The sequence below is a fragment of the Ahaetulla prasina genome, chromosome 5, assembly GCF_028640845.1.
Source record: "Ahaetulla prasina isolate Xishuangbanna chromosome 5, ASM2864084v1, whole genome shotgun sequence".
In the NCBI taxonomy this organism is placed as follows: Eukaryota; Metazoa; Chordata; class Lepidosauria; order Squamata; family Colubridae; genus Ahaetulla; species Ahaetulla prasina.
In genome coordinates, this window is record NC_080543.1 from 110,813,406 (window position 1) to 110,829,780 (window position 16,375).

Below are 16,375 nucleotides of genomic sequence, written 5' to 3' on the forward strand. Positions count from 1 at the left end.
CCACTTGCTAGAAGAAAAGCAAGAGGCTACCATAAAGCTGGCATTTCTGCAAGAAAGCCTCACCTCACCTCACCTCACCTCATCTCATATTGCAGGCTGCCGACTGCCAGCAGTTTGATCCTGACAGGTTCGAGGTTGACTCAGCCTTCCATCTTTCCAAAGTTGGTAAAACGAGGACCCAGTTTGTCGGGGGGGAATATGCTGACTCTGTAAACCACTTAGCGAGGGCTGTAAAGCACTGTGAAGCGGTATATAAGTCTAAGTGCTATTGCTATGTATCTATGTAGATGTTACTGGACTTACCATTCATTTACCAACCATTCAAAGTTACAATGACACTGAAAAAACTGATTTATGACCGTTTTCCCCACTTACGACCATTGCATAATCCTATGGTCATGTGATCGAAATTTGGACACTTGGCAACCGGCATGTATTTATGACAGTTGCCGTGTTCCAGGGTTAGATGATCACCTTTTCTGCAACCTTCTCACTAACGAAGACAATGGGGACGTCAGATTCACTTAACAACCGTGTTAACCAACTTAACAACTGCAGTGATCCACTAAACAAGCGCGGCAAGAAAAATCATAAAATGGGACAAAGCTCACTTAACTGTCTTGCTTAGCAATGGAAATTTGGGGCTCAATGGTGGCCGTAAGTCAAGGACGACCTGTAGTCGCAAAACATCTGGCAGAGAATAAAAGAATGCAGAGTGGAGAGAGGAAAGAAATAGAGAAAGGTGATATACCCAAGAACAAACTTATCAAAAAGAGCTCTTCGGGCTTCTGAACAGATGGCAGGATCTCCCTGTAATTGTTAGTTATGGACCTTTGGTCAAAGAGCATCCGCCCCAGCCTCATGAACTGAGGCTCAGAGGCTTTATGGGCTCTGCAAAGGAAGGAATCCTCTTTCTCGTGAAGCAATGACGATCAGAGGGGACTGGAAGTAGCAAACTCCCTGCCAGGTGATATGTGCCCCCTTCTGATTCAAATGTCAAATGCTATGTTTCAACTCCTATCCTCAAAACGACATTACAGAGCACTGCACACCAGAACAACTAGACACAAGAACAGTTTTTTCCCAAACGCCATCACTCTGCTAAACAAATAATTCCCTCAACACTGTCAAACTATTCACTAAATCTGCATTACTATTAATCTTCTCATCGTTCCCATCACCCATCTCCTTCCACTTTTGACTGTAACTTTGTTGCTTGTATCCTTACGATTGATATTGATATTGATTGTTTCCTGATTGCTTATTTGTACCCTATGACTATCATTAAGTGTTGTATCATTAAGTGTTAAATTTGTACCCTATGACTATCATTGTGTTGTAAGTGTTGTACCTTGATGAAGGCATCTTTTCTTTTATGTACACTGAGAGCATATGCACCAAGACAAATTCCTTGTGTGTCCAATCACACTTGCCAATAAAAAAATTATATTCTATTCTATTCTAAGTAGGATCAAACAAAATTTAATTCCTCAAATTACCAGACAATATTGCCATAATTGCCATAATTGCCATCTTTACCCCAGTAGCATGCAAAGGTACAGCATTGATGCCATAGTAAGCTAAGTTAGTAAGCTAAGTTAGAAAAAATGAAATCAAAGTATCAACACAACAAGATAAAAAATATATGGCTACCAAAGATTGTATTTCTAAGCACCAGCATGAACGAGTATTTTTTTCCTAGAAACAGCAGCAAAGCAGGCAATATGCCTTTTATCCCAGGACCATTGTCTTTAGTAGTTGCCAACACACACACACACACACACACACACACACACACACACACACACACGATTGTATAATGAGCTAACCCAGTGGCCCCAACCAGGGACCAGTTCTGTGGAGAGAGGTTTTTCCATGGACTGGAGGCGGCGTGGTTTCGTGTGCTGCCTGCATCCTGTGAATAGGCTTCGCTTGTTTGCAAGTCTCGGTTTCTGGCATGCCATGGACGAGTGCCGATCCACAGACTGGGGGTTGGCGATCAGTGGTGGGATTCAATTTTTTTTACTACTGGTTCTGTATGCATGGCTTGGTGGGCGTTGCATGGCATAGCTTGGTGTGCGTGGCTTGATGGGCATGGCAGGGGAAAGATACTGTAAAATCTCCATTCCCTCCCCACTCCAGGGGAAGGGTATTGCAAAATCCCCATTTCGTCCCGATCAGCTGGGACTCGGGAGGAAGAGAATGGATGGGGGAGGGGCCAGTCAGAGGTAGTATTTACCAGTTCTCCAAACTACTCAAAATTTCTGCTACCGGTTCTCCAGAACTGATCAGAACCTGGTGAATATCTCTGTTGGGGATCCCTGAGCTAAACATCATATTTTGTTCTGCAAAAGTGACCTCTATTTTTCCCACGTCTTTGAAAAAATAAGACAGCAAACAAATACCGAGAGAGATCATTCAGTCACATTTGCCCATACAGAAAAAGGGTAAATTATAGGGATTATTTTGAATCTGCCTTCAAGAAGTATCGACAGCACCAATTGCATTCAAAAGAAAGCATGAATGTAATGAAATGAATGAAAAATCCTGAACTGATGAGTATTTTTCACAGAACTAGGAATATTTAATTAAAAGAAACATCTTATTACTTACCAATGTGCAATTATTTGATTGGGTTGCACAATAATAAACATTTCATTTGATTGGTTAAGGTGCTGGCCTAGAAACTGGTAGACTGTGAATTATTTATTTATTTATTTATTTATTAATCACATTTATATACCACCCTATCTCCCAAGGGACTCAGAGCGGTTCACAGGCAAGTAAAAAACACATATAAATACAGACTAAAATAACAATTAAAAAACTTATTCTAGAAGGCCGAATTATTAAAAAACAATATAAATAATAAAACCCATTTAAAACCAATACAAATTTAAAATCTAATCCAGTCCTGCGCAGATGAATAAATGTGTTTTAAGCTTGCGACGGAAGGTTCGGAGGTCCGGAAGTTGACGAAGTCCTGGGGGGAGTTCGTTCCAGAGGGTGGGAGCCCCCACAGAGAAGGCCCTTCCCCTGGGTGTCGCCAGACGACACTGCCTAGCTGATGGCACCCTGAGGAGTCCCTCTCTGTGAGAGCGCACGGGTCGGTGAGAGGTATTCGGTAGCAGTAGGCGGTCCCGTAAGTAACCCGGCCCTATGCCATGGAGCGCTTTAAAGATGGTTACCAAAACCTTGAAGCGCACCCGGAAGGCCACAGGTAGCCAGTGCAGTCTGCGCAGGATAGGTGTCACACGGGAGCCACGAGGGGCTCCCTCTATCACCCGCGCAGCCGCATTCTGAACTAACTGAAGCCTCCGGATGCCCTTCAAGGGGAGCCCCATGTAGAGAGCATTGCAGTAATCCAGACGAGACGTCACGAGGGCGTGAGTGACCGTGCATAGGGCATCCCGGTCTAGAAAGGGGCGCAACTGGCGCACCAGGCGAACCTGGTAGAAAGCTCTCCTGGAGACGGCCGTCAAATGATCTTCAAAAGACAGCCGTTCATCCAGGAGGACGCCCAAGTTGCGCACCCTCTCCATTGGGGCCAATGACTTGCCCCCAACAGTCAGCCGTGGACTCAGCTGACTGTACCGGGATGCCGGCATCCACAGCCACTCTGTCTTGGAGGGATTGAGCTTGAGCCTGTTTCTCCCCATCCAGACCCGTATGGCTTCCAAACACCAGGACAGCACTTCGATAGCTTCGTTGGGGTGGCCCGGTGTGGAAAAGTACAGCTGGGTGTCATCCATGTACAGCTGGTACCTCACACCGAAGCCACTGATGATCTCACCCAGCGGCTTCATATAGATGTTGAACAGAAGGCGAGAATCGACCCTGCGGCACCCACAAGTGAGGCGCCCGGGCCGACCTCTGCCCCCCTGTCAACACTGTCTGCGACCGATCGGAGAGATAGGAGGAGAACCACCGATAAACGGTGCCTCCCACTCCCAATCCCTCCAACCGGCGCAGCAGGATACCATGGTCGATGGTATCAAAAGCCGCTGAGAGGTCTAATAGGACCAGGGCGGAGGAACAACCCCTATCCCTGGCCCTCCAGAGATCATCCACCAACGCGACCAAAGCCGTCTCAGTGCTGTAACCGGGCCGGAAACCGGACTGGAACGGGTCTAGATAGACAGTTTCATCCAGGTGTAAGGGAAACTGATATGCCACCATACTCTCTACAACCTTCGCCGCGAAGCGAAGGTTGGAGACCAGACGATAATTACCTAAAACAGCCGGGTCCAGGGAAGGCTTCTTGAATTCTAGTCCTGCTTAGTTACAACAGCCAACTAGTCCAACTCATCTCACAGGATTGTTTTCAGAGGTGGGTTTCAGCAGGTTCTGACCAGTTCTGAAGAACCGGTAGCGGAAATTTTGAGTAGTTCGGAGAATTGGTAGTAATAATTCTGACTGGCCCCACTCCATCTATTCTCTGCCTCCCAAGACCCAGATGATCGGAAGGAAATGGGGATTTTGCAGTAACCTCCCCCTGCCACACCCACCAAGCCACACCCATAGAACCGGTAGTAAAAAAACTTGAAACCCACCACTGATTATTATTGTGGCAAAAATGCGAGGTAGGAGCATTGGGTATGTTACAGATAACTCAAGGCAGCAAACAAATCCAACACATCTTCGTCCTCCTATTTTCCCCACAACAACAACGCTGTGAGATGGGTTGGACTGAGAGAAAGTGACTGGCCCAAAATCACCCAGCTGGCTTTCATGGTTAAGACAGGAATTGGACTCACGTTCTCCAACTTTCTAGGTTGGTGTGTTAACCACTAGACCAAAATTGTACTCAGTGCTGCACAGATACTTTTAATCCCCAATCCTTCTGGCTTTGCGGACTGGTGTAGGGAGGGAGGGAGAGAGAATGGTTATGCATGAGTGGTGGGTGAGCTGTGCATGCACTCGCCTGCCACTTCCATGGCTCAGTTTCAAATGGGCTGTGGCCCGGAGGTTGGGGACTCCTGTTTTAAACAGTTTACTTACTTACTTTAAATATTTTGAAGTATTTCTGCAGGTTGAAGTTTCAATTTCAGGTTTAGTTCCAGTCAAAGCAATCTCCAGTGGTAAATTGTTTTAAGGTGCCTATATATAATTTTGACATAAATGAGGCTCTGTTGAACTCAGTTGAAGTATTAAGCTATACTTCTGAGTAGATGTGCTTCTCCATCACTTTTAATAAAAAATGTCCAAAGTTCTAGATAAGCTAACGATAAGCAAAATAATTAAGGTAGGAGAAAGACAGATAATGAAGTGGTTAGTCCAAGTTTTAGGAAATTACTGAAACAGAGTCCAAATTGGCAACCGTAGGAGAATTTAATTATGTACTTAATTAAAATAGGATTGGCCAAATGTTGATAAGACAACATAGTAACGGGAAGGCATACGGACTTCATCTGTAAAAATGTAACGTATCGACTAAAAAGGGAATTTTTAACTATGCTGTGAACTCAAACAAGAAATAATAACGCCCTCTATTTTCAATTAAAACCTTGTCCTAGTGATTTTGTGAGATGTAAATCTTGGACCCATCATTCTTATCTCACCAATGTCATTTGTAAATGTATAAAAAAAATCACTTATCGCAGGATTCAGTAATGGAAGATCTTTCCGTTCCATAAACAAGTTCTTCAAAGACTCTCAGTGCAATGCTAGCTTTGAACTTGTCGGTAATGAGACAGAAGCATCTTAGACAGTCACTTAAAATATGCCCCAAATCAATATTCTGAGAAGTATGAAAAATTGTTCTAATGTCTGCTAGCTTTTTTGTATTTCCTTGATAAAAGGAGTGCTGCATCAGACTGACAGTCACATCCTGCCATCATTAAGGTAGTCTCTCATGTTTATTTATTTATTTATTTATTTATTTGATTTTTATACCGCCCTTCTCCCGAAGGACTCAGGGCGGTGTACAGGCAGAATAAAACCAACAAAGAACAATATACAAAGTTAAAATATCAATTAAAAAAACTTATTAAATGAGCCTGAAAAATTTAAGAAATTTACCATAAAACCAAAAACCCCATTAAAATTGCTAAAAATTTGAGTTTAAAATTCCATTTCAAGCCAGCCCTGCGCGAATAAAGAGATATGTTTTCAGTTCGCGACGGAATGTCCGAAGGTCAGATATCTGGCGTAAGCCCGGGGGGAGTTCGTTCCAGAGTGTGGGAGCCCCCACAGAGAAGGCCCGTCCCCTGGGGGCCGCCAGCCGACATTGTTTGGCGGACGGCACCCTGAGGAGTCCCTCTCTGTGAGAGCGTACGGGTCGGTGGGAGGCATGTGGTAGCAGCAGGCGGTCCCGTAAGTACCCAGGTCCTAAGCCATGGAGCGCCTTAAAGGTCGTGACTAACACCTTAAAGTGCACCCGAGAGGCCACAGGTAGCCAGTGCAGCCTGCGCAGGAGAGGTGTTACATGGGAGCTGCGTGCAGCTCCTCTATCACCAGCAGCTGCATTCTGGACTAACTGAAGCCTCCGGACGCACTTCAAGGGAGCCCCATGTGAGAGCATTACAATAATCCAAGCGAGAGGTAACGAGCGCGTGAGTGACCGTGCATAAGGCATCCCGATCAAGGAAGGCGCAACTGCGAACCAGGCGAACCTGGTGGAAGGCCCTCCTGGAGACGGCCGTCAAATGATCTTCAAGCGACAGCCGATCATCCAGGAGGACACCCAAGTTGCGCACCCTATCCTTTGGGGCCAATAACTCGCCCCCAACAGCCAGCCGCGGTTGCAGCTGGCTGAATCGGGATGCCGGCATCCACAGCCACTCCGCCTTGGAGGGATTAAGCTTGAGCCTGTTTCTCCCCATCCAGACCCGTACGGCCTCCAAACACCGGGACAGCACTTCAACAGCTTCATTGGGGTGGCCCGGGGTGGAAAAGTACAGCTGGGTGTCGTCAGCGTACTGCTGGTATCTCACCCCAAAGCCACTGATGATCTCACCCAGCGGCTTCATATAGATGTTGAACAGCAGGGGCGAGAGGATCGACCCCTGTGGGACCCCACAAGTGAGGCCCCTCGCGGTCGACCTCTGCCCCCCCCGTCAACACCGTCTGCGACCGGTCGGAGAGATAGGAGGAGAACCACCGATATACGGTGCCTCCCACTCCCAATCCCTCCAACTGGCGCAGCAGGATACCATGGTCGATGGTATCAAAAGCCGCTGAGAGGTCTAACAGGACCAGAGCAGAGGAATAACCCCTGTCCCTGGCCCTCCAGAGATCATCCACCAATGCGACCAAAGCCGTCTCTGTGCTGTATCCGGGTCGGAAACCGGACTGGAACGGGTCCAGATAGACATCTTCATCCAGGTACTGGGGTAGCTGTCGAGCCACAGCACTCTCTACAACCTTCGCAACAAAGCGAAGATTGGAGATCGGACGATAATTACTTAAAATAGCTGGGTCCAGAGAAGGCTTCTTAAGGAGGGGTCTCACCACCGCCTCTTTCAAGGCGGCGGGGAAAACTCCCTCCAACAAAGAAGCATTAATAATCCTCTGGAGCCAGCCTCGTGTCACCTCCTGAGTAGCCAGTACCAGCCAGGAAGGGCACGGGTCCAGTAAACATGTCGTGGCATGGAGCCTCCCCAATAACCTGTCCACGTCCTCGGGAGCCACAGGATCAAACTGATCCCAAACAGACTCAACAAGACGTGCCTCCTCTCCCCCGCTTGGATCATCCCAAATTCGGTCCAGATCGTCCCGGAGCTGAGCGATTTTATCGTATAGATAACCACTAAACTCCTCGGCGCGTCCCTGCAAAGGGTCATCCCGCACCTCCTGATGAAGGAGGGAGCGGGTCACCCGAAACAGGGCGGCCGGGCGGTTATCTGCCGACGCAATGAGGGTGGAGGCGTAGGTACGCCTCGCCTCCCCCATTGCCACTAGGTAGGTCTAGTATAGGACCTAACTAGTGTCCGATCAGCTTCGAGCGACTGGCCCTCCAAGTGCTCCCTAGGCGTCTTCACCGGCGTTCCATCTCCCTCAGCCCCTCGGAAAACCAAGGGGCCAGACGAGACCTACGCCGGGTCAGAGGCCGCAAAGGCGCGACACGGTCCAAGGCCCCGCGCGGCCTGTTCCCAGGCCGCGACGAGTTCCTCAGTCGTGCCGTGGGCCAGATCCTCAGGGAAAGGCCCAAGCTCCGTCAGGAACCTCTCAGGGTCCATCAGGCGCCTGGGACGGAACCAACGTATAGGTTCCGTCTCCCTGCGATGGTGAATGGCGGTTCGGAAGTCTAGGCGAAGGAGAAAATGATCGGACCATGACATTGGTTCTGTTACTAAATCATCTAGTACCAGATCATTTAACCACTGACCAGAGATATAAATCAAGTCCAGCGTGCCTCCCCCCATGTGCGTAGGGCCATCATTTACTCGAGTCAGGTCTAAGGCCTGACTCGAGTAAATGATGTGATAAGAAGGTTATGACTAGGAGTGGGATTCTGCCGGTTCGGGCAGACTGGTAGCTCCGACGATCAGCTGAGAGCGAACCGGTTTGTTCTGATGATCAGCTGGGCCCGACTGCCCCTGTGCTATACCTACCTTTATTTCCTTTGTTTGAAGCCCAGCTGATTGGATTGCTGCACCTCAGCTGTTTTATTCACCGGTGCTGCAGTAGAAAGTGCTGTTTTCAAATGTACTACATGTGCACAGATCACCCGTTTGGGACACATGTGAAGTGAACCGGTTGTTACACCAGTTGAATCCCACCAATGGTTATGACCACACATAGAATCCAAAGTGGAGCTCAAGACTGGGGAAGGACAACTTTCTTCTCTCATGGTGGGTCTCCTAACAATTTCGCCTCTTAAATGAAGCCAGGGTAGTTTTTTAATTACAGGTAGTATAGAACAGGAGGTTAGATTAGAAGGCCTCTGAGGTCGCTTCCAACACTGTTATTCTGTTCTATTATGGTCGTAACTTGAGGACTACTTGTACTATAGTCGTGTTAGAAGAAAATATTATCCTGTGAATTGTTTGTAGCAATGGCAAACAACTACGTATGAGCAGCAACATGTGATGGCTTGCCAAGGACAGTTTATGATCTCTCTTCTTGAAACAAACATGGGCTGATAGATTTTATAAGAGAAACGAAGAGCACTATATGCTAGACTGTAGAGGTGGAGAAAACTAATATATGTATGAATGTATTATTACAAAAGCAATTATTGCATAGTCTCTGTACGCAATAATGTTCACATTAAGAATATAGCATATGTAAAGAAAATAGTTTGCCTGAAGTGGAATGTGATCCTCATCAGTGAATACGGAAGGAGTGAAGGCCAAATTCTATAGTAAGAAATAAAACAGAAAGAATAGAAGCAAGAATTAACAACAGAATGAGATTTACTACTGTAAAAATAAGTAAAGGACTACAGATGGATTACATATTTTATTACTGTAAGCAAATGAAGTTATTTAATTAAGAGCCTTCATTAATTTATAAAGAACAAACAATTTCTGACTTGCCATGTTTGGGGAAGTTCTAGAATCTAGACAAAGTCACATCTGAGCTCATAGTTTCTTGAATGAGATAGATAGATATTTCATCTGGCATTTGTAATTGCCAACTTCGTAGGTGGAAACTGAACTATATCCTTGTTCTGCTAGACCAGTGGCACTTTATATGATCTTACAATGATTTTACAAAGTCTCACTCCTTCCTCAAAGGCTGAATTCAGAAGATTGTGTTGGAGCACCCATGGTCAGCCTCTGATATATCATGTTCATGAGGGATGGATCTCCTATCACTTGAATGATCTAGAGCCGTGATGGCAAATCTATGGCATGCATGCCAGAGGTGGCATGCAGAGCCATCGTCCGTTGTTCTTCTGGGTTCTGGCCACATGCGTGCTGGCCAGTTGATCTTCGCGCGCGCAGGAGGACCGGAAACCAGAAGAACAGCTCCCTGGCATGCAAACGGGCACTGGGAAGCTGAGCTTCCGGTTTCTGGCACATGCATGAGCGCCGGCCAGCTGGTCTGCGCATGCGCATTCACGTCACAAACCAGAAGACCTGGTGACTTCATTCTTCGGCAGAAACCAGAATACTTCATTCTTCGGCAGAAATACTGCCTGCCCCAAGCATAGAACATAGAATAATAGTGTTGGAAGGGACCCCGGAAGTCTTCAAGTCCAACCGCCTGCTCAAGCAGGAGACCCTATATCATTTCAGACAAATGGTTGTCCAGTCTCTTTTTGAAAGCCTTCAGTGATAGAGCACCCACAAGCTATTCCACTGGATAAAAGTTGCAGGTTGAAACTGGTTTGCTTACTTTGGGGCAAGATGCACTATAGTTTCACTTAGTTCTCATCTATCCTAGCCAGTTGGTCTTCACGCATGCATGTGCGCCAGAAAGCAGAAAACCAGGTGACCGGCATGCATGCTTACTTTGCTTACTTTGGGGCAAGGTGCACCACAGTTTCACTTAGCTCTCATCTATCCTAGCCAGCTGGTCTAGCCAGGTGGTCTTCACACGCACATGCACGCTAGAAACTGGAAGACCAGATGACCAGCACACACATGCACACCAGGGAACTGCTCTTCCGGTTTCCGGTGCTCTCCTCCCCCACAAGCACGAACTCCCATTTTGGTACTCGATGCCGAAAATGTTCGCCAACACTGATCTATAGCAATCTTCTGGAAGACCTTTAAGGGTTTTGGAGTACACCGTCACTAACTAATAAGCCTTATCTCCGTTTCTTGTCTAAAATCTGATCTCAGAGAAACTGTTGAATTGATATCTGATCGTGCTACAGTATGGATGAGAGCAGGGGTGAAATGTAAAATTTGTTACTACCGGTTCTGTGGGCATGGCTTGGTGGTGGTGGGGGTAATGTGACTGGCTGGGCGTGGCCAACTTTTTTTTTTTAACTTTTAAAAACATTTTTTCTACAACCACTTCGGCCAAAGAGGTTGTTAAAAATGCTTTTAAAAGCCTTTGATGATCAGGCAACTCAGCTGGGATCGTAAGAGGAGCCTTTTAAAAGCATTTTTTCTACAACCTCTTTGGCCGAAGAGGTTGTAAAAAATGCTTTTAAAAGGTTCTGACGATCCCAGCTGAGCCGCGTGATCATCAGAGGCTTTTTTTTTTAACTTTTAAAAGCATTTTTTTGGCCGAAGAAAAAATGCTTTTAAAAGTAAAAAACAAAACAAAAACACTCTGATGATCGTGCGGCTCAGCTGGGCATGGGTGGGGGGGGCAGGGATTTTTGCTACTGGTTCTTTGAACCACCCTCCGCCATCTCTACCGGATCGGGCGATCCAGTCCAAACCGGCAGCATTTCATCCCTAGATGAGAGCTTTGTGAAACTGTGGTGCATCTTGCCCCAAAGTAAGCAAACCAGTTTCAACCTGCAACTGTCAGCTTTTATCCAGTGGAATAGCTTGCCTTTAGAAGTTGTGGGTGCTCCATTACTGAAGGCTTTCAAAAAGAGACTGGACAACCATTTATATGAAATGATATAGGGTCTCCTGCTTGAGCAGGCAGTTGGACTTGAAGACTTCCAAGGTCCCTTCCAACTCTATTATTCTATGTTCTATGCTTGGGGCAGGCAGTATTTCTGCCAAAGAATGAAGTCTGCAATCCAGTGCTATTTTTGGGTTCATCTGAAAAACATCAACCAGGTATACTCTTGTTCACCTTGATGTGTTAATTAATATAAATTCCTGATGACAAGGTGACCCATACTTGCAGTGACATATACTTATTTATTTAGAATCAAATATTACAATACACAGTTCTTGTAACAACTCTGAAGAATTCTTGGAAACTGTATTGAGTCCAGAAAATTGCACTGAGAAAGCCGTCAGCTACTGATTGGCAAAACTACACCATTGGTTCTGTAAGACTCACAATTTGGTTCTGGACACAATTTGAAGTGTTGGCTGTGTCCTGAAAGTTCCAATGATTTAACTCGATGATATGAAATTTTTCATAATTGGTGGAAACATATTGCTTGCCACCACCATGATGCAGGAGGCTAACTAGGCCATGCCCACCATGGCCACGCCCATCCAGCAACCGGGCAGATAACCCCTTGCTAAAAGTTTTGAAGCTCACCCCTGTTGGGAACTACTGGTTTAGTGATTAAAAACACCAAGCTAGAAACTGGGAGACTGTACATTTTAGTCCCACTTTATGCATGAACTGTGTGACCTTGAGCGAATCCCACTCTCTCCACCCTAGGAAAAGGGGAAGGGCAAATCACATCTGACTTCTTGCCAAGTAAACTACAGGGGTTAATCCAGGCAGTCACCACCAGGTGGCAACAATGATATGAAGGGAGGAAAAAAGTATGAGAAAGTACCACATTTGCATTATATAAATGAAGAATAGTAACCACAATTTAAATTAGCATAATTAAAATTTCCCATACAATTCCCAATTCTTTGAGACCAAGAGCCACTGAACTTAATTAGTAGACAAGTATAGGATTGCTCTGTAAAATAAGGAGCAGGAAGCGAAGGCTACAATCCTACAAATGGAAATTTAACTGAGTTCAGTGGGAATTTTACTTTCAAATGTCTGTAAGTATGATTGAACTATGAAGGTATATACCAACCCCAACTAAAGAACAGCTGCATTCACACAATCCATTCAACCTGCTTAGTGAAATAATCCCATTTTCTGGTTTTGTGCAATTTACTGAACTCTAATTTCAGGAAACAGGTTTGTCTCAAATGCTAAAACTGAAAAAAAAGAGTCCCAAGTATGAACATAGTCATTAAATCCCATTATTTGGATGTATTTTGGAGTAGACCAAGTTAGGATTCTATTATATGGTTTCAATTCATAAGGGAATGCACATTCACTGCTAAGTTGTCAGAGCCAGATTTACTTAAAGTCGCATTGTAGCAATGATGGTATTTAGCCGGTTTGGACCTATTCTGGCGAAGCAGTAGTGGCGACCCGCAGGTGGGCCCAGTCCCACCCACCTGCCCCAGACCCGTCCACCCGCCCTGGGCCCGCCCAACTGCCCCAGCACTATGCTGTCCTATTTAACCATGTTTTCTAAGCCACATGCATGCGTGCAAGCCGTGCACGCTCACATTTTCTGTGCTGGTGGTAAAATTATGTGAAACCCACCTCTGCATTGTACTGCCTACTAACCCCAAAGACCTAATGTCCATGATGCCCAGTACTTCTAAAATGTAAAGGGGATTGTGTTTCTTTTGCTACATGAAGTTAGAGGAAAATATTTGTGTGTATTTCTCTTCTTTCTGTGTGCAGTTATTTTGGAATGAAGGAATTCTGGATGAGAATTCCACTATATATACAAACTGATTCTTGTTTTTGATTTAACATGGCTGCATTGTACTGAAGTAGCTCCGGGACTACTTTCTTTTTTTATTGCAGGTTTAAATAGGTTTACATACTGAAAGTCATTGGCATGAAGAATATAACTAACCTGGTCAAATATTTACAGTAACACATGACTGAGAATGGCGTGGGATGATGATTAAAATTAGTAATAGCAACCTTTGGCTTGAATCTTTATAATGTTGCTAAGAAATGCTTTTCAACTGCAAGTTCCTTGCCATCCTGGGTAATATGAAATAATCACATCTATTAACGTGCCCTAGCCTTTGCCCCAAGGTTAATGAAGGTGATAGGTTAAACAGAAGGACATACATTTTTTTTCTTCCATTTGTTCACACAGCCTCATTGTGAGCTGCATATAACAGGCGTTTTTCATAAATTTGGGTCAACATCCTTTAATTCACAATCTGGAGTTATCAGTTGAATAATAAAGTGGTGATAAAACTTGTGTACTCTGTACCTGTGGGAAGTGACTGTGAGGAGGCAATAAAACACTTGCATCTCATCCCAATCTAAGCGTGCACACTTCATTCTGCAATCATAAGAGAAAATGTTGCTGCTGCTTCTAGCCATTTGTTTTTGCCAAGCAAAGACTGTTTCAAATATTTGTTTGTTATCCAGAGCCCTCAAGAATCAGCACTGTGGATAATAGCACCTCCCTCCTATTGGCATCATTCCGATGATAACTGGAGACATCCAGCGAGTTCTCTGCCACAGCAAAGCTTGGTTGGCTTCCACGTGCAGCAGGATAGTAATAACGCACACCCCTGGCAAGTCAGTGTGTGTGGTGCAGGCACAGAACCAAAGGCTTAGCTGCTGCAGGCAGTCATATTGGGAACGCTTAAGGATATTGGTGTTATTAAAGCAAATGTTGGTAACAAACTATTCAGTGTGTTCTCATGTTAAACTTTCCAGGTTAGGTAAGCCCCATCCAGGTGTTAATAACTCTCACAGTTCTTCACTATATTTCCATAGGCAACAATGTGTTAGCAAGGTGAAGATTTCATAGAAATCATAGAATCATTGGGTTAGAACAGAGGTGTCAAACTCAATTTCATTGAGGGCCGCAATGTGTTGTGTTGTGTTTGACCTCAGGGGGCAGGGATGGACCTCAGGGGGCAGGCGTCACTCATGTTGGGGGGGCCTGTGGTGGGCCAAGCATTCTGCCAGAGAAAGCGGGCTCCCGAACTCCATTTTCGGCTGCGACGGCCTCCTGCAACCCTCTGCCAATGAAAATGGAGCTCCGTTTTCATTGGTAGAGGCACTGCGGGCCGGTCCTTTACTGTTTCCAGGGCAGCCCTGAGGGCCACATCTAAGCACCCACATTATGCTTAGGGCCTTGAGTTTGACACCCCTGGGTTAGAAGAATCCTTGGAGGTCTTCCAATTCAACTCCCTACCCAAAGCAGAAGTCCTTATTGTATCTTAGACAAATGGTTGTCCAATCTTTTCTTGAAAATCCCCAGTGATGGAGCACCCACAATTCCAGAGTGATGGAGTACCCACAATTCTGTTCCACTGACTAACTGTTCTTGCTGTCAGGAAATTCCTCCTTATTTCCATGTTGGATCTTCCTCTGATGAGTTTCCAATCCAATTTTATTTAAAATATTGTTATATGAGACTTTCATATAATTTACACAGCTCATGTATCCTTAATCTGGATAAACTCTAACTAATGGATAAAGATAATGAGAGTTTATTTAAGGGGAAGCATTAAAGTAGATGTTTTTATTTATGTTCATCTGCCAAAAAATTATGTACTTAAAGTAACTGTCCTCACATAGCTTATACATTTTTGCAGTTATTTCACAGGTACTAAAATACAAAATTCCATCAACTTAGTGATACCTAACAAGGAAATCTGCCTTTCACCTCATAATAACATTACTTTTTATAGAGAAATTTGAACTTGATAATTAGTTTGGCACCCTGGGAACTTTTGCAGGACAGCAAGAGTTTTTTTTTCTTTTTTAAAGAATGAATCTGTCTTAATTTAACTGCTATGATGATGTTTAAAAAAAACTTCTGAAGTTGTCAGGGCAGGATATTCCCATGCAAGCTACCCAGTCTGTTCATGATATGTATTTATGTCCTTCACCTTTTCAATGAGGGTGAGGAACATCCTCCCCCAAATAAATAAATGTTTGTACATGTTTAGGCAGTTAAGAAGGTAGGAAGGCATGATGATATATAAATATAAGAAATAAATGAACATAAAAAAATGTGTTTCAGAATGTTATTCTAATGACTTCTGGCTGATGGTTGCCATGAGATCGGACGTGAGGAGTGGGTCTCTGCGTGCCCATGTCAAGTTTTCCCTGTTGGAGGGCTCTGAAAGCAGCTAAAACCACCCTGTAGGGGTGGTGAAGTAAAGAGGGGCACCCTGCAGGTCATGGAGAGCTGCAACTCTCTTGCTTGATCCTGGGCTTCTTCCCTCTCATCCACAACAAGGAGAAGAGGCAGCCATCATGGCTGCCAGTAAGCTGGGACATCCGAGGCAACAAAGGAATGTGCAGGAGCAGTGTAGATGAACAGAGACTGGAGCTGGGTGAGAAGATTCCTTTTTTAATTTAGATAGACCCTAACTTTTAAAAAAAAATCCAGGAAAAGAGATTCTTAGAACTATTTCTTAAAGCAGCGAATAACCATAGAGAGAAAAATCCTAGACCAGAAAGAAAGGAACTAAAGAAAAGCTAAAGACCTTTTAAAACATAGAAAATTGGACTTTTAGCTAGGTAGGTGTTGTTTTGGAAAGACATTATAAAATGCTGGAACTACCTACTTGAATAGCTGACTTTGCTCCCATAAATTGAATTCAATTTGGATTAATCAGTTTGTCAGACTCAAAACAATGCTGAAACCTAAGCTGAGGGTGCCATCTACTGGTGAATGGAAATATACCATACCTCTACAAGCCTGCCAATTTTGATAAGAGAAATCAACAACATCCATCTGGAGGACTGTGGTGATACTCATTGTTCTATAAATATCTACTTTATGATTACTGGACTCTATTGTGAGAATAAGGAAGACCTTTAA

General features: G+C 44.8%; 1 protein-coding gene across 4 annotated transcripts in view; it reads right to left on the bottom strand.

Annotated features, from left to right (window-relative positions):
• Window positions 1–16,375, bottom strand: part of GPC6 (glypican 6) — a 1,109,412-nt gene that overhangs the window by 311,332 nt on the left and 781,705 nt on the right. For 2 of the 4 annotated variants that reach the window (XM_058185203.1, XM_058185201.1), the window contains exon 4: window positions 9,249–9,302. The exons of the other annotated variants lie outside the window; for them this stretch is intronic. In XM_058185203.1, the coding sequence (XP_058041186.1) occupies window positions 9,249–9,302 (54 nt within the window). The remainder of the gene's footprint in view (window positions 1–9,248; window positions 9,303–16,375) is intronic. 4 annotated transcript variants of the gene reach the window in all.